Source organism: Oncorhynchus keta, chromosome 19, assembly GCF_023373465.1.
Source record: "Oncorhynchus keta strain PuntledgeMale-10-30-2019 chromosome 19, Oket_V2, whole genome shotgun sequence".
Lineage (NCBI taxonomy): Eukaryota > Metazoa > Chordata > Actinopteri > Salmoniformes > Salmonidae > Oncorhynchus > Oncorhynchus keta.
This window is the reverse complement of record NC_068439.1, coordinates 82589117-82610773: the sequence shown is the minus strand read 5'-3', so window position 1 is coordinate 82610773 and position 21657 is coordinate 82589117. Positions and strand designations below refer to the sequence as shown.

Here is a 21657-nt window from a genome sequence, read left to right as displayed (position 1 = left end):
TTGTATAGTTCAAAAAGTAGAAATGCTATCAAAAATATTTTCTCAAGCAATCTGAGTTGGGACGGTCTGGACATTTGGAAGTAGGTTTCATGTTAACGGCATGAATCGTTTAAACTCTAGAGTGGGCGGAATAATAATAATAATCATTTGATTGTATGTTTACAAGTTTGCATGGCTTTATTAAGCTCTTTAAGAAATAGTTTTGTGGTAGTGGACTAAATGTAAAAAGCTGTCTAACTTGTTAGGGAAGTGTTCAAAACGGCAGTTGTTTGCAAAAAAAAAAAAAAAGTTTAAGAAAATGTTGATGCGGTTACGAAAACAACGGTATCGTTTTGAGCCGTAGCAGATATTGTTGTTCCGTGACCCCATTTGAATAGCAGAGAAGTAGACGAAGATGTCATATTGCTCTGACTTTTTTTGTCTAAATTGTTGCAAAGTGGTCAGAGTTCCCTGATTTGTGTTACATGCCTCGTTGTTTGGGATGTCGAGGAAATGCCATGAAAGTGAACGAAGCACTGACCAAAAGAAGGACTAAACTAAATGTCGAGGAAATGCCATGAAAGTGAACGAAGCATTGACCAAAAGAAGGACTAAACTAAATGTATAACTTGAAAAAAAAAGTATAAAAGAGATCAACAAATTTTAAACATTTCAGCCTCTAAACAATATAGGAGTTGAGTGATAAAGAATAATAATAAGAAGAAGTATGTTGAAGATGTTACTGGGAGGTTATGCTTTGCAAGCGCCACAATAATCTTTCGTTCTGCCCCCTGAACAAGGCAGTTAAACCCACTGTTCCTAGGGCCGTCATTGTAAATAAGAATTTGTTCTTAACTGACTTGCCTAGTTAAATAAAAGGTTAAATAAAATAATATGAATATGAATATGTAAGAAAGCTACATTTGTGCTTTGTCTTCAGCAAGCACACCTAATAAAATCACGAAAGAGCGTTTTTTTATTGACATGGGTTTTGCGTGATGGGAAGGCAGACCAACAAATTGATGGACTGTCACTTTAAGAGAATTGATTTCCATATTTTATTCGCCTTGTCTGGGCGGACCGATTTGTCACTTGTACAGAAACTGCAAACGTTCATCTGAGAGACTGTAAATGCAAGAGGTTGAAGGATACGCAGCTCTATTTAATTCTGGAGAATCAGTAACGACAAGTTGACAAGATACCACCAATCACAACGAAAGTAACTTACTTAACTGGCGGTGAGTCCTACATATGATTCGGTTCGTAGGGTTGTTTATAAAATGACATTTGTAGATTTTGGTTGAAGTTGTCAGTGTGCTGCCGGGTCACACAGTTTGTAAACAAATGCGGTGAACATGCACCGTCATCGGGTTGTGTGTGATGGATTGTCTGTCAACCGCTTTCTGTTTACAGTGAAATAGCCTCCAGGCAGCGCAATCAAGGAGGGCCTTTAAACGAGTTAATTAATGCATTTTTGAATCAATTAAAATTAGCCTATTTAGCGGATAATTAATTGATTGAGTGACTGAATAGAATGAAAGTGCGGATCAGTTGTTCTGCTTCTTGCCTGGTTTCCACACACCACTGTTGTTTAGAAAATCTGATTTTAGATGACATTTTGTGTTGTGGTTGACATTTTTGATGGGCCAAATAAAATCCGACAAAACAAGGGAGTTGAGCGTCCCAACTCGCGCGACCTGTATCAAATTGAGATGGGAATGATTTCGCTGCACGGGATAAATTAATGACGTTTTCCTCATAATTAACCCTGGCAGTGTGTGTGTACTTTCAAGAGTCTCTGTCGCACTGTCATTTATTGTTTTCGCTACAATGTCCAAAGCTAAATCAATATGTAATTTACACGAAACTATGTTTATCGCACGGCAGTATCACGTTATAACATATTAGCTACGCACACAGAACCATAAACGGTTTGTTTACTAGGAGAGTGACTGCCCATGGCAGCCTGCTTGCCACGCGAACCTCAACCAGTCTGGTCTCATAGACTAGACATGTTGGACGGCAGGTAGCATAGCGGTTAAGAGTTTTGGGCCAATAACCGAAAGGCTGCTGGTTCAAATCTCTGAGCCGACTAGGGGGTCTGTTGATGTGCCCTTGAGCAAGGCACTTTACCTAAATTGCTCCTGTAAGTCACTATGGATAAGAGCGTAAACTAAATTACGTAAATGTACATGACATATTAAACATAAATCCGTGACACTCAAATTAGTATGATATTAGTGCTGAAAATACTGGACCCATATCGCACATCATAAAAAAAAAATGTAAGTACAATGTACTAAGCTTTGAACACTTCATCAGATTTGCAAACGTGAAGCCAGTCTTTAAAGGTGTCTCGATGGTCTTCCCCTGAATCCCTGACCAGAAGCTGCAACTGACTGGAATGTCCACCAGGGGAAAAGGCAGAGGTCCCTCGACATAAAACCTCTATTTTTTTTAACTAGGCAAGTCAGTTAAGAACAAATTCTTATTTTCAATGACGGCCTGGGAACAGGGGCAGAACGACAGATTTGTACCTTGTCAGCTCGGGGGTTTGAACTTGCAACCTTCCGGTTACTAGTCCAACGCTCTAACCACTAGGCTACCCTGCCGCTCTATAGGCCAGTCCTAGACCTGCAGAGGTGCACATGCATGGAACACTCACAAACGGTTGGAATCTTTTCAGCGCATTCTAAATAAACACCCCCAAACTGGTTACTACAGCTCCAACAGTACAATCCTCTATGAACTACGGTGTGTTATGCTATGGCATTTTATTATAATTGTTTGATTATTTATTTATTTATTTATTTATTTATTCCCCCTGTTTCCCTTCAAGTCCATCTAAGGACGAGTGTTGAACATTTTGTTGTTGTTGCGTGAGCTAGAAACACTATAGTGCAATGCGCTCAACGTGTCCATGTGTTTGTACTTGTCCCTATCCAAATAAGCAAAAACAAAAGTCGTGTAGTTCCTTTGGCGTGTAAGGCTAATGTCTCGCAAGACAAAGTTTACGTGTTCAAATCTTATCACGGTCAACATTAGCAGTTTTTTTTATATAATTAGCAACTTTGAAACTACTTACTACTTTTTTAGCTACTTTTGCAACTATTTAGCATTTTAGCTTTAGCCACCTAGCTAACATTAGCCAGAACAAATTGGAATTCGTAGCATATCGTACGTTTCCAAATACATAATATATTGTATGATTTGCCATTAATAATATATCATACGAATTGTAATTAGTAACATATAATACCTAATGGATAATGGACATCCACAAATGAATACATACAATATGATACGTAACATATCATACTAATTTGAGTGTCCCGGATATACATTTACTATGTTACGTCGACCCCTGAATCCAGGTTGCCTCAACAGATGAATGTAGGCTAATGGGGTTCCCCAGACTAGCACCACATGCCCCCAAATTCACCCCGATTTCTAGGATGACTTTGAATTATGAAGAAAAACGTTTTTAAAAGCCATTTGGTTTAGATTGTAACCTATTTCATATCCAATAATTAGACATGATTAGGAATTATATATATTTTTTTCAAACCAATTTCATGGGGCGGCAGCGTAGCCTAGTGGTTAGAGCGTTGGACTAGGAACCGGAACCCCCGAGCTGACAAGGTACAAATCTGTCGTTCTGCCCCTGAACAGGCAGTTAACCCACTGTTCCCAGGCCATCATTGAAAATAAGAATGTGTTCTTAACTGACTTGCCTAGTTAAATAAAGGTAAAATTACAACAACAAAAAAAAATGTTAATTAGAAAATACACATTTAGACAGGCTGTGCTGTGCCAATGATGCCTAGTACTGCATTCTCCCATAGCCTGTCACAATAGCAGGTGCCTGGGTATACAGCCCACCTTGTGCCTTGACCTTCTGCCAATAAAGGGAGAGAGGTGGAAGACAGACAGAGAGAGAGATGTGGAAGACAGACAGAGAGAGAGATGTGGAAGACAGACAGAGAGAGAGATGTGGAAGACAGACAGAGAGAGAGATGTGGAAGGCAGACAGAGAGAGAGATGTGGAAGACAGACAGAGAGAGAGATGTGACAGACAGAGAGAGAGATGTGGAAGAGAGACAGACAGAGAGAGAGAGATGTGGAAGAGAGACAGACAGAGAGAGAGATGTGGAAGACAGACAGACAGAGAGAGAGATGTGGAAGACAGACAGACAGAGAGAGAGAGAGATGTGGAAGAGAGACAGACAGACAGAGAGAGAGAGATGTGGAAGACAGACAGACAGACAGAGAGAGAGATGTGGAAGACAGACAGACAGAGAGAGAGATGTGGAAGAGAGACAGACAGAGAGAGAGATGTGGAAGAGAGACAGACAGAGAGAGAGATGTGGAAGACAGACAGACAGAGAGAGAGAGATGTGGAAGACAGACAGACAGAGAGAGAGATGTGGAAGACAGACAGAGAGAGAGATGTGGAAGACAGACAGACAGAGAGAGAGATGTGGAAGAGAGCCCAGTGCACAGACTGAACAGCAGAGGGAACTACTCTCTCTCTCAGCCCCTGTGACCGTGCAGTAGAAGTTGGCATGTGTGTGTGTGTGTGTGTGTGTGTGTGTGTGTGTGTGTGTGTGTGTGTGTGTGTGTGAAACCCTGTGCCAGCCTTCTGCCCACTGCCAGCGTGGTTTACTTACTAGTTGTGTCATGTTCATAGTATCTGAAGTTACACTTGCTGTAGCATACCATAGGAAAGTGCCTAGTAGTGCTTCATCGGGTATCATTTGCCTAAGTACGCATTACGGTAGCTCTGCGCCACCGCCCTGCCAAAGACAGATATCCAGGTGAAACACTGCCCAGTGTGACTGCTCATCATCATCAAACTATTTGGAAATGTCTTGTAAAATATATGCTGACATAAATAAAAACAAAATGTTTACATTTAAATATATGGCAAATAAAAATAATTGGCCAAATATTTAAAATAAAATAAATTGTATTCATGTTGGTATATATCTTACAATATGAAGAAAAAAAAAAAGTTTTACCGTATGGGGGGAGAGGGAAGGAGGGGGAGAGAGAGGGAAGGAGGGGGAGAGAGAGGGGGGAGAGAGGGAAGGAGGGGGAGAGAGAGGGAAGGGGGGATAGAGGGAAGGAGGGGGAAGAGGTAAGGAGGGGGAGAGAGGGAAGGAGGGGGAGAGGGAAGGAGGGGGAGAGAGGGAAGGAGGGGGCGAGAGAGAGGGGAAGGAGGGGGAGAGAGAGGGAAGAAGGAGGGGTAGAGAGAGGGAAGGAGGGGGAAGAGGTAAGGAGGGGGGGAGAGGGGGGGATAGAGGGAGGGGGGAGAGGGAAGAAGGAGGGGGAAGAGGTAAGGAGGGGGAGGGAGGGGGGAGGGAAGGGGGAGGGGGATAGAGGGGTGGGGGGGGAGAGGGAAGGAGGGAGGGGGAGAGAGAGAGGGAAGGAGGGAGAGAGGGAAAGGGGGGAGAGAGGGAAGGAGGGGGAGAGAGAGAGAGAGGGGAAGGAGGGGGAGAGAGGGGGAAGGAGGGAGAGAGAGGGGGAAGGAGGGAGAGAGATAGGGAAGGGGGGAGAGAGAGAGGGAAGGAGGGGGAGAGAGAGAGGGAAGGAGGGGGGAGAGAGGGAAGGAGGGGGAAGAGGTAAGGAGGGGGAGAGGGAAGGAGGGGGGGAGAGAGAGGGAAGGAGGGGGCGAGAGAGAGGGAAGGAGGGGGAGAGAGAGGGAAGAAGGAGGGGGAAGAGAGAGGGAAGGGGGGAGGGGGAGAGAGGGGGAAGGAGGGAGGGGGAGAGGGAAGGAGGGGGAGAGAGGGGGAAGGAGGGAGAGAAGGAGGGGGGAGAGAGGGGGAAGGAGGGAGAGAGAGAGGGAAGAGGGGGAGAGGGAAGGAGGGGGAGAGAGAGGGAAGGGGGGAGAGAGAGGGAAGGAGGGGAGAGAGAGAGAGGGAAGGAGGGGGAGAGAGGGAAGGAGGGGGAAGAGGTAAGGAGGGGGAGAGGGAAGGAGGAGGGAGAGAGAGGGAAGGAGGGGGGAGAGAGAGGGAAGAAGGAGGGGGAAGAGAGAGGGAAGGAGGGGGAAGAGGTAAGGAGGGGGAGAGAGGGGGGGATAGAGTGGAGGGGGGAGAGGGAAGAAGGAGGGGAAGAGAGAGGGAAGGAGGGGGAAGAGGTAAGGAGGGGGAGGGAGGGGGATAGAGGGAAGGAGGGGGAGAGGGAAGGAGGGGGAGAGAGAGGGAAGAAGGAGGGGGAAGAGAGAGGGAAGGAGGGGGAAGAGGTAAGGAGGGGGAGGGGAGGGGGGAGAGGGAAGGAGGGAAGGAGGGAGGGGGAGAGAGAGAGGGAAGGGAGGGAGAGAGGGAAAGGGGGGAGAGGGAAGGAGGGGGAGAGGGGGAGAGAGGGAAGGAGGGGGGGAGAGAGGGAAGGAGGGGGAGAAGGAGGGGGAGAGAGAGGGAAGGGGGGAGAGAGAGAGGGAAGAAGGGGGAGGGAAGGAGGGGGAGAGAGAGAGAGGGAAGGAGGGGGAGAGAGAGAGGGAAGGAGCGGGGGAGAGAGGGGGAAGGAGGGGGCGTGTGCAGTGAAACTTGTTTTGTTTTTCTTTCTGCTCCATGAAGCTCTTTCGTTGTGGCGGACGCTTGGAGTTCCAGCAGGAACTGTGGTTTCACCCTGGGAAGGCAGCGTTAGGGACCGTTAGGCAGCTTTACGCCAGATCTGTTGGCACTCTATTGTTGGCTGACACTTTTATCAGGAGCGCGCGCGTGTGTGTGTGTGTGTGTGTGTGTGTGTGTGTGTGTGTGTGTGTGTGTGTGTGTGTGTGTGTGTGTGTGTGTGTGTGTGTGTGTGTGTGTGTGTGTGTGTGTGTGTGTGTGTGTGTGTGTGTGTGTGTGTGTGTGTGTGTGTGTGTGTGTGTGTGTGATGAGCGGTGGCATATTGAGAGCAGCCTTTCCAGGACTCTGTGACTGCTGCCTCATGACACCGATGTGAAGGGAACTCACAAACTCCAAAAATCAGGCTGATTTTTAAACTGGCTTTTGAGAAAAGGTGTGTTTGTGTTTGTTGTTGAAGTGATTGTGGTGTGGTATTACCACACATCCCCAGGTGTTTGTTGTTGAAGTGATTATGGTGTGGTATTACCACACATCCCCAGGTGTTTGTGTTTGTTGTTGAAGTGATTGTGGTGTGGTATTACCACACATCCCCATGTGTTTTTGTTGAAGTGATTGTGGTGTGGTATTACCACACATCCCCAGGTGTTTTTGTTGAAGTGATTGTGGTGTGGTATTACCACACATCCCCAGGTGTTTGTTGTTGAAGTGATTGTGGTGTGGTATTACCACACATCCCCAGGTGTTTGTTGTTGAAGTGATTGTGGTGTGGTATTACCACACATCCCCAGGTGTTTGTGTTTGTTGTTGAAGTGATTGTGGTGTGGTATTACCACACATCCCCATGTGTTTTTGTACCTGTTATGAATGTCTAATGATGAATCATTCCATCCACTTCCTCAAGTTCAGCAGCTCTTTTTATAACTACAGCTTCGATTGCTATTGAGACTTTTTCAAGAATTGCTGGTCGCCAAAGTTATGTTCCACGTGATTTACAGTAACTTCATCTAAAGATTCCCCCATGTGTCTGTCACAGACACTAAAGAGGAGGGCCTTTTTCTCACTCACACACTCACTCACTCACTCACTCACTCACTCACTCACTCACTCACTCACTCACTCACTCACTCACTCACTCACTCACTCACTCACTCACTCACTCACTCACTCACTCACTCACTCACTCACTCACTCACTCACTCACACTCTCACTCACTCACACTCACTCACTCACTCACTCACTCACTCACTCACTCACTCACTCACTCACTCACTCACTCTCACACTCACTCACTCACTCACTCACTCTCACTCTCTCACTCACTCACTCTCACACTCACTCACTCACTCACTCACTCACTCACTCACTCACTCACTCACTCACTCACTCACTCATCCTGTTCTAATGCGTTCCTCTCCCCTGTAGGGAGACTACCGCTGAGGCTCCTAATGGATGATGAGGAGGAGGACATGTCTCTTCAGCATCCTGCCTCACAGTGCTGGGGCACCCCCTTCAGGGACATCAAGTTCCACACCATGGACAGCAGAGGGTCCAGAGACGCCGGGGACAGAGGGGACACCCAGGACAGGTCTACACAGATGTCGACCGGACCCAATGCCATTGTCCCGCGGTCAGAGGGACACAACAACAACACTTTGCCCTGTGGGTTGCAGGACAATCACCAGGCCATAATGTGTCTCCATGGTAAAACACCACTACCACACATAACGTCAAACCTACACTGAGTTTATAAAAACATTAAGAACTCCTGCTCTTTCCACGACAGACTGACCAGGTGAAAGATACGATCTCTTATTGATGTCACCTGTTAAATCCACTTCAATCAGTGTAGATGAAGGGGAGGAGACATGTAGATGAAGGGGAGGAGACATGTAGATGAAGGGGAGGAGACATGTAGATGAAGGGGAGGAGACATGTAGATGACGGGGAGGAGACATGTAGATGACGGGGAGGAGACATGTAGATGAAGGGGAGGAGACATGTAGATGACGGGGAGGAGACATGTAGATGAAGGGGAGGAGACATGTAGATGAAGGGGAGGAGACATGTAGATGAAGGGGAGGAGACATGTAGATGAAGGGGAGGAGACATGTAGATGACGGGGAGGAGACATGTAGATGACGGGGAGGAGACATGTAGATGAAGGGGAGGAGACATGTAGATGAAGGGGAGGAGACATGTAGATGGCGGGGAGGAGACATGTAGATGAAGGGGAGGAGACATGTAGATGACGGGGAGGAGACATGTAGATGACGGGGAGGAGACATGTAGATGACGGGGAGGAGACATGTAGATGAAGGGAGGAGACATGTAGATGACGGGGAGGAGACATGTAGATGAAGGGGAGGAGACATGTAGATGACGGGGAGGAGACATGTAGATGAAGGGGAGGAGACATGTAGATGACGGGGAGGAGACATGTAGATGACGGGGAGGAGACATGTAGATGAAGGGGAGGAGACATGTAGATGAAGGGGAGGAGACATGTAGATGACGGGGAGGAGACATGTAGATGACGCTGGGAGGAGACATGTAGATGACGGGGAGGAGACATGTAGATGAAGGGGAGGAGACATGTAGATGACGGGGTGGAGACATGTAGGTGAAGGGGAGGAGACATGTAGGTGAAGGGGAGGAGACATGTAGATGAAGGGGAGGAGACATGTAGATGAAGGGGAGGAGACATGTAGATGAAGGGGAGGAGACATGTAGATGAAGGGTAGGAGACATGTAGATGACGGGGAGGAGACATGTAGATGAAGGGGAGGAGACATGTAGATGAAGGGGAGGAGACATGTAGATGACGGGGAGGAGACATGTAGATGACTCAGTGGGGGAGGAGACATGTAGATGAAGGGGAGGAGACATGTAGATGAAGGGGAGGAGACATGTAGATGACAGTGGTAGGGGAGGAGACATGTAGGTGAAGGGGAGGAGACATGTAGATGAAGAGGAGGAGACATGTAGATGAAGGGGAGGAGACATGTAGGTGAAGGGGAGGAGACATGTAGGTGAAGGGGAGGAGACATGTAGGTGAAGGGGAGGAGACATGTAGATGAAGGGGAGGAGACATGTAGATGACGGGGAGGAGACGGGTTAAAGAATGATTTTTAAGCCTTGAGACAATTGAGACGTGGGTTGTGTATGAGTGTCGTTCAGAGGGTGAATGGGGCAAGACAACATGTTGAAGTGTCGTTGAACGGAGTATGGTAGTAGGTGCCCAGGTGCACCGGTTTGTGTCAAGAACTGCAACGCTGCTGGGTTTTTCCAAGCTCAACAGTTTCCCTGTGTGTATCAAGAATGGTCCACCACCCAAAGGACATTCAGCCAACTTGACACAACTGTGGGAAGCTTTGGAGTCAACATGGACCAGCATCCCTGTGGAACGCTTTCGACACCTTGTAGAGTCAACATGGGCCAGCATCCCTGTGGAACGCTTTCGACACCTTGTAGAGTCAACATGGGCCAGCATCCCTGTGGAACGCTTTCAACACCTTGTAGAGTCAACATGGGCCAGCATCCCTGTGGAACGCTTTCGACACCTTGTAGAGTCAACATGGGCCAGCATCCCTGTGGAACGCCAACACCTTGTAGAGTCAACATGGGCCAGCATCCCTGTGGAACGACCGACACCTTGTAGAGTCAACATGGGCCAGCATCCCTGTGGAACGCCGACACCTTGTAGAGTCAACATGGGCCAGCATCCCTGTGGAACGCTTTCAACACCTTGTAGAGTCAACATGGGCCAGCATCCCTGTGGAACGCTTTCAACACCTTGTAGAGTCAACATGGACCAGCATCCCTGTGGAACGCTTTCAACACCTTGTAGAGTCAACATGGGCCAGCATCCCTGTGGAACGCTATCGACACCTTGTAGAGCCCCATGCCCCGAAGAATTGAGGCGTTTCTGAGGGCAAAAGGGGTGTGTTAGGAAGGTGGTCCTAATGTTTGGTTTGCTCAGGTGTGGTTAGGTCTGACCAGAGGACAGTTGTAGTGTGGTGAGGTCTGACCAGAGGACAGTTGTAGTGTGGTTAGGTCTGACCAGAGGACAGTTGTAGTGTGGTGAGGTCTGACCAGAGGACAGTTGTAGTGTGGTGAGGTCTGACCAGAGGACAGTTGTAGTGTGGTTAGGTCTGACCAGAGGACAGTTGTAGTGTGGTGAGGTCTGACCAGAGGACAGTTGTAGTGTGGTGAGGTCTGACCAGAGGACAGTTGTAGTGTGGTGAGGTCTGACCAGAGGACAGTTGTAGTGTGGTGAGGACAGTGGTAGTGTGGTGAGGTCTGACCAGAGGACAGTGGTAGTGTGGTGAGGTCTGACCAGAGGACAGTTGTAGTGTGGTGAGGTCTGACCAGAGGACAGTTGTAGTGTGGTGAGGTCTGACCAGAGGACAGTTGTAGTGTGGTGAGGTCTGACCAGAGGACAGTTGTAGTGTGGTTAGGTCTGACCAGAGGACAGTTGTAGTGTGGTGAGGTCTGACCAGAGGACAGTTGTAGTGTGGTTAGGTCTGACCAGAGGACAGTTGTAGTGTGGTTAGGTCTGACCAGAGGACAGTTGTAGTGTGGTTAGGTCTGACCAGAGGACAGTTGTAGTGTGGTTAGGTCTGACCAGAGGACAGTTGTAGTGTTGGTGAGGTCTGACCAGAGGACAGTTGTAGTGTGGTTAGGTCTGACCAGAGGACAGTTGTAGTGTTGGTGAGGTCTGACCAGAGGACAGTTGTAGTGTGGTTAGGTCTGACCAGAGGACAGTTGTAGTGTGGTTAGGTCTGACCAGAGGACAGTGGTAGTGTGGTGAGGTCTGACCAGAGGACAGTTGTAGTGTTGGTGAGGTCTGACCAGAGGACAGTTGTAGTGTGGTTAGGTCTGACCAGAGGACAGTTGTAGTGTTGGTGAGGTCTGACCAGAGGACAGTTGTAGTGTTGGTTAGGTCTGACCAGAGGACAGTTGTAGTGTGGTGAGGTCTGACCAGAGGACAGTTGTAGTGTGGTTAGGTCTGACCAGAGGACAGTTGTAGTGTGGTTAGGTCTGACCAGAGGACAGTTGTAGTGTGGTGAGGTCTGACCAGAGGACAGTGGTAGTGTGGTGAGGTCTGACCAGAGGACAGTTGTAGTGTGGTGAGGTCTGACCAGAGGACAGTGGTAGTGTGGTGAGGTCTGACCAGAGGACAGTGGTAGTGTGGTTAGGTCTGACCAGAGGACAGTTGTAGTGTGGTTAGGTCTGACCAGAGGACAGTTGTAGTGTTGGTGAGGTCTGACCAGAGGACAGTTGTAGTGTGGTGAGGTCTGACCAGAGGACAGTTGTAGTGTGGTTAGGTCTGACCAGAGGACAGTTGTAGTGTTGGTTAGGTCTGACCAGAGGACAGTGGTAGTGTGGTTAGGTCTGACCAGAGGACAGTTGTAGTGTGGTGAGGTCTGACCAGAGGACAGTTGTAGTGTGGTTAGGTCTGACCAGAGGACAGTTGTAGTGTTGGTGAGGTCTGACCAGAGGACAGTTGTAGTGTTGGTTAGGTCTGACCAGAGGACAGTTGTAGTGTGGTGAGGTCTGACCAGAGGACAGTTGTAGTGTGGTTAGGTCTGACCAGAGGACAGTTGTAGTGTGGTTAGGTCTGACCAGAGGACAGTTGTAGTGTGGTTAGGTCTGACCAGAGGACAGTTGTAGTGTGGTGAGGTCTGACCAGAGGACAGTTGTAGTGTGGTTAGGTCTGACCAGAGGACAGTTGTAATGTCGTGAGGTCTGACCAGAGGACAGTTGTAGTGCTGGTGAGGTCTGACCAGAGGACAGTTGTAGTGTGGTTAGGTCTGACCAGAGGACAGTTGTAGTGTTGGTGAGGTCTGACCAGAGGACAGTTGTAGTGTTGGTGAGGTCTGACCAGAGGACAGTTGTAGTGTTGGTGTTGTCGTCACAGTAGAGGTTGTTTGTCATGTTTTTTTTTACATGTTTCATACACATTCTTACAGTTTCTCATTCAGGAGAAACAAACAGACAGAGGCTGGAAAACACACAGACAGACAGACACAGACAGACACAGACAGACACAGACAGACAGACACAGACAGACACAGACAGACACAGACAGACACAGACAGACAGACAGACACAGACAGACACAGACAGACACAGACAGACAGACAGACACAGACAGACACAGACAGACAGACAGACACAGACAGACACAGACAGACACAGACAGACACAGACAGACAGACACAGACAGACAGACACAGACAGACACAGACAGACACAGACAGACACAGACAGACAGACAGACACAGACAGACACAGACAGACACAGACAGACACAGACAGACACAGACAGACACAGACAGACACAGACAGACAGACACAGACAGACAGACACAGACAGACACAGACAGACACAGACAGACACAGACAGACACAGACAGACACAGACAGACAGACACAGACAGACACAGACAGACACAGACAGACAGACACAGACAGACACAGACAGACACAGACAGACAGACACAGACAGACACTGACAGACAGACAGACACTGACAGACAGACAGACACAGACAGACACAGACAGACACAGACAGACACATTTGAATAGAAGGTTGTGTGATGTAATGTCAGTGTGACATCACTCTAACAGCGTAAAACCGTTGAGTGACGCAGTCTGACTGCCGCCTGTTTATCAGACCAATGAGAGGTGACCATTTTGTTCTCAACGTCTGGGTCAAAGTTCAGACACGTAAACACAGCCTGCTGTTCTAACCAGCAGGAAGCAATTATTATGATCCGTGACTTGCCGTAGACACAAGACACTTTTTTCCCCATTTTTATTTTATTTATTTATTATTTTATTTATGTATTATTTTATTTATGTATTATTTTATTTATTTACTATTTTATTTATTTATTTATTATTTTATTTATGTATTATTTTATTTTATATTTATTATTTTATTTATTATTTTATTTATTTATTTATTATTTTATTTATGTATTATTATTATTTTTTTACAATTATTTTATTTATTTATTATTTTATTTATGTATTATTTTATTTATTTTATTTTCATTTATTTTTTATAGTGTGTGACCTTTTACCCCTCTCACCGACATCCAGTTTAGGACGCCGTCTCCAGCCTCCTCCATCTCTTTGTGTTCCTGTCCATCCCTCACTGTGGACTGAGAAACATACAGATCTATTTTTATTACACAAAGATAATTGTTTTCTTAGTGGCTTTGACAATAGCAGGTAAAGCGTGCCAATGGTCGGTGACTAAACTGCTTTGGCTTGTGGCTCTTCTAGGGGGTCAGTCATTAAGGTTGTTGTTGGTTTAACTTTAATGTTTGAGTTACTACCGGTTACCGACATGCTCGTAAAGAGGGAGTTTCTACTGACTACCGACACACTCGTATAGAGGGAGATTCTACCGACACGCTCGTGAGGGAGTTTCTACCGACACGCTTGTATAGAGGGAGTTTCTACCGACACGCTCGTATAGAGGGAGTTTCTACCGACACGCTCGTATAGAGGGAGTTTCTACCGACACGCTCGTATAGAGGGAGTTTCTACCGACACGCTCGTGAGGGAGTTTCTACCGACACGCTCGTATAGAGGGAGTTTCTACCGACACGCTCGTATAGAGGGAGTTTCTACCGACACGCTCGTATAGAGGGAGTTTCTACCGACACGCTCGTATAGAGGGAGTTTCTACCGACACGCTCGTATAGAGGGAGTTTCTACCGACACGCTCGTATAGAGGGAGTTTCTACCGGTTACCGACACGCTCGTATAGAGGGAGATTCTACCGACACGCTCGTGAGGGAGTTTCTACCGACACGCTTGTATAGAGGGAGTTTCTACCGACACGCTCGTATAGAGGGAGTTTCTACCGACACGCTCGTATAGAGGGAGTTTCTACCGACACGCTCGTATAGAGGGAGTTTCTACCGACACGCTCGTATAGAGGGAGTTTCTACCGGTTACCGACACGCTCGTACAGAGGGAGTTTCTACCGACACGCTCGTACAGAGGGAGTTTCTACCGGTTACCGACACGCTCGTATAGAGGGAGATTCTACCGACACGCTCGTATAGAGGGAGTTTCTACTGTTTTATTACTCTATAATTTGACTGTAAGAAACTAGAACCAGTTTAGTGTTACTGGCGCTGGTACAGCGGCGTCATGCTAATGTAAACACCGTGAGTCACCTAGCCTGCCAGCCGCTCTTTGGTGACAGACAAAAGGAGCATTGTGTTTTCTGTTCCTGGCACATAAACACAACCGCCAGTAAATCTAGAAAGATTAGCTGCTTGTCACGAGACCAGAGTCGAGGGCCAGTTCTAACTCAGGTCCCCGTACTAATCTAATACACTTCAAATAGGGGGAAGAGATCCGTTGCCTCGCTAATCCCTCACACCCTTCTCCCCAAAATCATTATTAAACCCAATTGCAAAACACTTTGGTTTATTATGTTTGGGTCAACCGCAATATCTCACTAACCGATGGTGAATCGGAGGCTAAATCCAGCCATTATAAAACAACTGAACAATATACGCTTTTTTTTCCCTACAGGCAACACTGGATTCTGTTTGCACTTCCCAGCTCAGTTTGAGCCTATGGACGATCCGGGTGAGAGGCAGAACGATGAGGGGGAGGGTAGGAGAGAGGACGACGAGGAGGAGAGAAGGAGAATGGAGGAGAGACTGGATGAAGAGCGGGTGGAGGATAGCACGGAGGTCAGGATCGGACGTAAGCTCCGGGAGATCGGAGACCAGTTCCACCAGGACCATGTTCAACTGGTAAGGGTCAAAGGTTAACTAACTGTGTCTGTGTGTTTGGTTGGGTATGGTGCTGGGGCCAGCCACTGCCAGACTGCTCTGGCTTGTGGCTCTTCTAGGCCGTCATTGTAAATAAGAATTTGCAAAACCACATTCTGAGCTAGAACCATTTAATAGAACCATTCAATAGAACCATTCAATAGAACCCCCCCAACCCAACACCACAAATTACCAAGCAGATATGCTGGAGGATGGAGCCTGGTCACAGAATTCATAAAGTACAATTATTTACACTGAGAAAGGAGATTATTTACACTGAGAAAGGAGATTATTTACACTGAGAAAGGAGATTATTTACACTGAGAAAGGAGATTATTTACACTGAGAAAGGAGATTATTTACACTGAGAAAGGAGATTATTTACACTGAGAAAGGAGATTATTTACACTGAGAAAGGAGATTATTTACACTGAGAAAGGAGATTATTTACGCTGAGAAAGGAGATTATTTACACTGAGAAAGGATATTATTTCCACTGAGAAAGGAGATTATTTACACTGAGAAAGGAGATTATTTACACTTCTGAAGTACAGTGAGAACATCAGGATCGACTGCTCTTTCCATGACACAGACTGACCAGGTGAATCCAGGTGAAAGCTATGTTCCGTCATTGACACTTGTTCAATCAGAGTAGATGAAGGAGGAGTAGACAGGTTAAACATCCTTAAGAGAAGCACTGGTGTGTCAATCAAAGGTCAAATTATATTTAAAAAAAAAAAAAAAAAAATCTCCATTAAAATCCAGCAATTTAAGCTAGACATATATCTGCATCTCATTCCACTACATCGACCTATCGGTGGCCTTCTGCATCTGGAAGGCGGCTTGGCTGCATCTCATTCCACTACATCGACCTATCGGTGGCCTTCTGCATCTGGAAGGCGGCTTGGCTGCATCTCATTCCACTACATCCACCTATCGGTGGCCTTCTGCATCTGGAAGGCGGCTTGGCTGCATCTCATTCCACTACATCCACCTATCGGTGGCCTTCTGCATCTGGAAGGCGGCTTGGCTGCATCTCATTCCACTACATCCACCTATCGGTGGCCTTCTGCATCTGGAAGGCGGCTTGGCTGCATCTCATTCCACTACATCCACCTATCGGTGGCCTTCTGCATCTGGAAGGCGGCTTGGCTGCATCTCATTCCACTACATCCACCTATCGGTGGCCTTCTGCATCTGGAAGGCGGCCAATCTTTGAAATGGTTACATGTTGCGTTTTTATATTGTTGTTCAGTGTAGATTTGGATCGGTTTGGGGTTCATGGACCGATGTGGTCATATCTTAGACGTTTGAATTGCGGTTTTTGTCAGGCGGGGAGAAGCTTTTGTCATGTAGCCTGAATTAGCCTAGCCTAGCCTGGCCTGGCCTAACCTAGCTAACTATCTTATCTAGCTTCCTTCTCTCGGTTTGATGCCAAGTCTCTTTTAATTAGATAGGATGATAAATAACTGGTAAGAAGAACTCTACTTGGGTGAGTCAATATTCCCGTGCTTGTTTTCTCTCTCTCCCAGTCTGTGCATGTTCCAGCACTCCCACTCCCACTCTCCCACTCTCCCACACCCACTCATTTACACAGTCGGCCGCTCCCCACTCACTCTATGCCTCTCTCTCAATTCAATTCATTTCAAGGGGGTTTATTGGCATGGGAAACATGTGTTAACATTGCCAAAGCAAGTGAGGTAGACAACATACAAAGTGAAATATATAAAGTGAAAAACAATAAAAATGAACAGTAAACATTACACATACAGGAGTTTCAAAACAGTAAAGACATTACAAATGTCATATTATATATACAGTGTTTTAACAATGTCCAAATGGTTAAAGGACACAAGATAAAATAAATGAGCATAGATATGGGTTGTATTTACAATGGTGTTTGTTCTTCACTGGTTGCCCTTTTTCTCTCTCTCTCTCTCTCTCTCTCTCTCTCTCTCTCTCTCTCTCTCTCTCTCTCTCTCTCTTCTCTCTCTCTCTCTCTCTCTCTCTCTCTCTCTCTCTCTCTCTCTCTCTCTCTCTCTCTCTCTCTCTCTCTCTCTCTCTCTCTCTCTCTCTCTCTCTCTCTCTCTCTCTCTCTCTCTCTCTCTCTCTCTCTCTCCTTCTCTCTCTCTCTCTCTCTCTCTCTCTCTCTCTCTCTCTCTCTCTCTCTCTCTCTCTCTCTCTCCTCTCTCTCTCTCTCTCTCTCTCTCTCTCTCTCTCTCTCTCTCTCTCTCTCTCTCTCTCTCTCTCTCTCTCTCTCTCTCTCTCTCTCTCTCTCTCTCTCTCTCTCTCTCTCTCTCTCTCTCTCTCTCTCTCTTCTCTCTCTCTCTCTCTCTCTCTCCTTCTCTCTCTCTCTCTCTCTCTCTCTCTCTCTCTCTCTCTCTCTCTCTCTCTCTCTCTCTCTCTCTCTCTCTCTCTCTCTCTCTCTCTCTCTCTCTCTGTAGCGTCGGGTAATAAAATACCCAAAAAAACAATTGGCCTTTCTGCTGCTTCCTCACCCGTGAAGTGTTTTGATGTGATTTTTCGATTGCATTGATGTCCGAGTGAGGAACAATAGAGCCCTGAATAGCAGGACATTAACCCAATTGTGAGCCATTAACGAGTCGTGTGACCATCAGCAGGGCCGGCGCCAGGCCACAGTAGTTCCCTCTCCTCTGTGATTGGTGTAGTTGCGTTGGCCCGGTGGTAATGTCCAGTCTTCGTGTCGCGCGCCGATGCAAGATCGACTTATAGCCATGTTATGGGAAAAAAATTATGAAATGCAAGGAAACTTCATTCTATGACCAGCTTTTTGTTGCAGAGAGTTTTCTCTGCACTGTCTCTGCTAACACACTACACTGTCTCTGCTAACACACTACACTGTCTCTGCTAACACACTACACTGTCTCTGCTAACACACTACACTGTCTCTGCTGACACACTACACTGTCTCTGCTAACACACTACACTGTCTCTGCTAACACACTACACTGTCTCTGCTAACACACTACACTGTCTCTGCTGACACACTACACTGTCTCTGCTAACACACTACACTGTCTCTGCTAACACACTACACTGTCTCTGCTATCACACTACACTGTCTCTGCTAACACACTACACTGTCTCTGCTAACACACTACACTGTCTCTGCTAACACACTACACTGTCTCTGCTAACACACTACACTGTCTCTGCTAACACACTACACTGTCTCTGCTAACACACTACACTGTCTCTGCTAACACACTACACTGTCTCTGCTAACACACTACACTGTCTCTGCTAGCACACTACACTGTCTCTGCTAGCACACTACACTGTCTCTGCTGACACACTACACTGTCTCTGCTAACACACTACACTGTCTCTGCTAACACACTACACTGTCTCTGCTAGCACACTACACTGTCTCTGCTGACACACTACACTGTCTCTGCTAACACACTACACTGTCTCTGCTAACACTCTACACTGTCTCTGCTAATACACTACACTGTCTCTGCTAACACACTACACTGTCTCTGCTAACACACTACACTGTCTCTGCTAACACACTACACTGTCTCTGCTGACACACTACACTGTCTCTGCTAACACACTACACTGTCTCTGCTAACACACTACACTGTCTCTGCTAACACACTACACTGTCTCTGCTAACACACTACACTGTCTCTGCTGACACACTACACTGTCTCTGCTAACACACTACACTGTCTCTGCTAACACACTACACTGTCTCTGCTAACACACTACACTGTCTCTGCTAACACACTACACTGTCTCTGCTGACACACTACACTGTCTCTGCTAACACACTACACTGTCTCTGCTAACACACTACACTGTCTCTGCTAACACACTACACTGTCTCTGCTAACACACTACACTGTCTCTGCTAACACACTACACTGTCTCTGCTAACACACTACACTGTCTCTGCTAACACACTACACTGTCTCTGCTAGCACACTACACTGTCTCTGCTAACACACTACACTGTCTCTGCTAACACACTACACTGTCTCTGCTAACACACTACACTGTCTCTGCTAGCACACTACACTGTCTCTGCTAACACACTACACTGTCTCTGCTAACACACTACACTGTCTCTGCTAACACACTACACTGTCTCTGCTAACACACTACACTGTCTCTGCTAACACACTACACTGTCTCTGCTAGCACACTACACTGTCTCTGCTAGCACACTACACTGTCTCTGCTAACACACTACACTGTCTCTGCTGACACACTACACTGTCTCTGCTAACACACTACACTGTCTCTGCTAACACACTACACTGTCTCTGCTAACACACTACACTGTCTCTGCTAACACACTACACTGTCTCTGCTAACACACTACACTGTCTCTGCTGACCCACTACACTGTCTCTGCTAACACACTACACTGTCTCTGCTATCACACTACACTGTCTCTGCTAACACACTACACTGTCTCTGCTAACACACTACACTGTCTCTACTGTCTCTACTAACACACTACACTGTCTCTACTAACACACTACACTGTCTCTGCTAACACACTACACTGTCTCTGCTAGCACACTACACTGTCTCTACTGTCTCTACTAACAAACTACACTGTCTCTGCTAGCAGACTACACTGTCTCTACTGTCTCTACTAACACACTACACTGTCTCTACTCACACACTACACTGTCTCTGCTATCACACCTCAATCATTACAGCGTAGTCACCTCTATTGTGATGAAGAGGGAATAATTTGCATAGTTTCATAGAAGCACATTTACACAATGGGGCGGTGGGTAGGTACTAGTGTCCACTTGAAAAATAACTCAATTCAACTCTCTTTTTTTAAACATTCCTCTGTTAATGAGTAAAACCCTGGGAGGGGGACCCTTATCTGTGGTATGTAAGTATTAGGCCATGCATGGGGTCTGTTTGCTAAGGTGAGGTGTGGCTGACTGATCATCAGGCTGTTAGTTTGGGAGAGCGAGAGTTCGACAGACAAAGAGATACAGAGGATGTGTAGTGTTCAGCGTGTGAGAGCTACTTCTGGGTAGATCTGTGCCGGCTGTTTATAAGAGGAACTAAAAATAGAACTGTGACTCACTAGCTACAGATACTGCCAGTAACGTGATGATTACCCCCTCTGGCTGGGTATGTCTGTCTGTCTGTCTGTCTGTCTGTCTGTCTGTCTGTCTGTCTGTCTGTCTGTCTGTCTGTCTGTCTGTCTGTCTGTCTGTCTGTCTGTCTGTCTGTCTGTCTGTCTGTCTGTCTGTCTGTCTGTCTGTCTGTCTGTCTGTCTGTCTGTCTGTCTGTCTGTCTGTCTGTGAGAGATAAGAGGGGCTTTTATCTAAAAGAGACAGCAGAGACAGTTGTTTTTATTTGGAAAGATCTGATAATATTGTCAACACAAAGCCTGTCGCAGTAGTGTTGAAACACAGGATCTGCTGCTCAGGACACGTGACATCCACAGTGTTTCTGTGTGGCCTCTTCCACATGACGTGAGGCTCCTAATGTTTAGCTCCAATTAGCTGTCAAGTCTGTCTGTCTGTCTGTCGAAGGTGCTATCATGTCGAACTTGGCAGGTAGCCTAGTGGTTAGTGTTGGGCTAGTAACCAAAAAGATGTTGGGTTAAATGCCCCAAGCTGACAAGGTAAAAATCTGTCGTTCTTCCCCCTGAACAAGGCAGTTAACTCACTGTTCCCCGGGAGGACTGTCATTGTAAATAAGAATTTGCCTAGTTAAATAAAGGTTTAAAAGAAAACAACTAATGTTGGAGGAGGGGGGGGGCAGGTGGGGGGGGGGGGTTTAGGTGTTACCCATCTGTTTTTAGGAGGGCAGTAGACAAGTCCTTATTGTATTTGGTTACCATGTGTGACCACACACACACACACACACACACACACACACACACACACACACACACCAAGTGTGACCGATAATGAAGCACTTCACTATCGTTCCTTTCAAGAAAGCAGGTTGTCCAAAACCCTCCTCATACAACAAAATAAATTAAAATGAAGTACTTTCAGAAAGTATTGGACTTTAATTCAACTCTTTTTTGACTTTTCCCCTAATAGTGTTGTGTTACAGCCGGAATTTCAAATGGATTACATGTAGATGTGTGTCACTGACCTCTACACACAATGCCCCCATAATGTCCAAGTGGAATTATGTTTTTCAACATTTTTTTTTTCACAATACAAATCAATTATTGAACACGTTTGTTATATCAAACCTAAATAAGTTCAGGAGTAAAAAAAATGTGCTTAACAAGACACATAAGTTGCATGAACTCACTCCATGTGCAATAATAGTG

At 46.6% G+C, this 21657-nt stretch overlaps 1 protein-coding gene and 2 long non-coding RNA genes across 3 annotated transcripts in view; 2 read left to right on the top strand and 1 right to left on the bottom strand.

Annotated features, from left to right (window-relative positions):
• The first annotated feature begins 1067 nt into the window (after window positions 1–1067).
• Window positions 1068–21657, top strand: part of LOC127909532 (uncharacterized) — a 30494-nt gene continuing 9904 nt past the window's right edge. Inside the window, exons 1-3 of the mRNA XM_052471592.1 lie at window positions 1068–1217; window positions 7972–8250; window positions 15115–15341. Of these exons, the coding sequence (XP_052327552.1) occupies window positions 7995–8250; window positions 15115–15341 (483 nt within the window). The 5' untranslated portion in view covers window positions 1068–1217; window positions 7972–7994. The remainder of the gene's footprint in view (window positions 1218–7971; window positions 8251–15114; window positions 15342–21657) is intronic.
• Window positions 10693–13122, top strand: LOC127909535 (uncharacterized). The gene is made up of 6 exons (XR_008071770.1): window positions 10693–10794; window positions 11007–11166; window positions 11297–11425; window positions 11748–11844; window positions 12006–12103; window positions 12361–13122. It is a non-coding gene; the product is annotated as an uncharacterized LOC127909535 (long non-coding RNA).
• Window positions 21234–21657, bottom strand: part of LOC127909536 (uncharacterized) — a 3092-nt gene continuing 2668 nt past the window's right edge. The window contains exon 3 of the long non-coding RNA XR_008071771.1: window positions 21234–21657. This exon is cut by the window's right edge and continues 1083 nt beyond it. This is a non-coding gene — a long non-coding RNA (uncharacterized LOC127909536).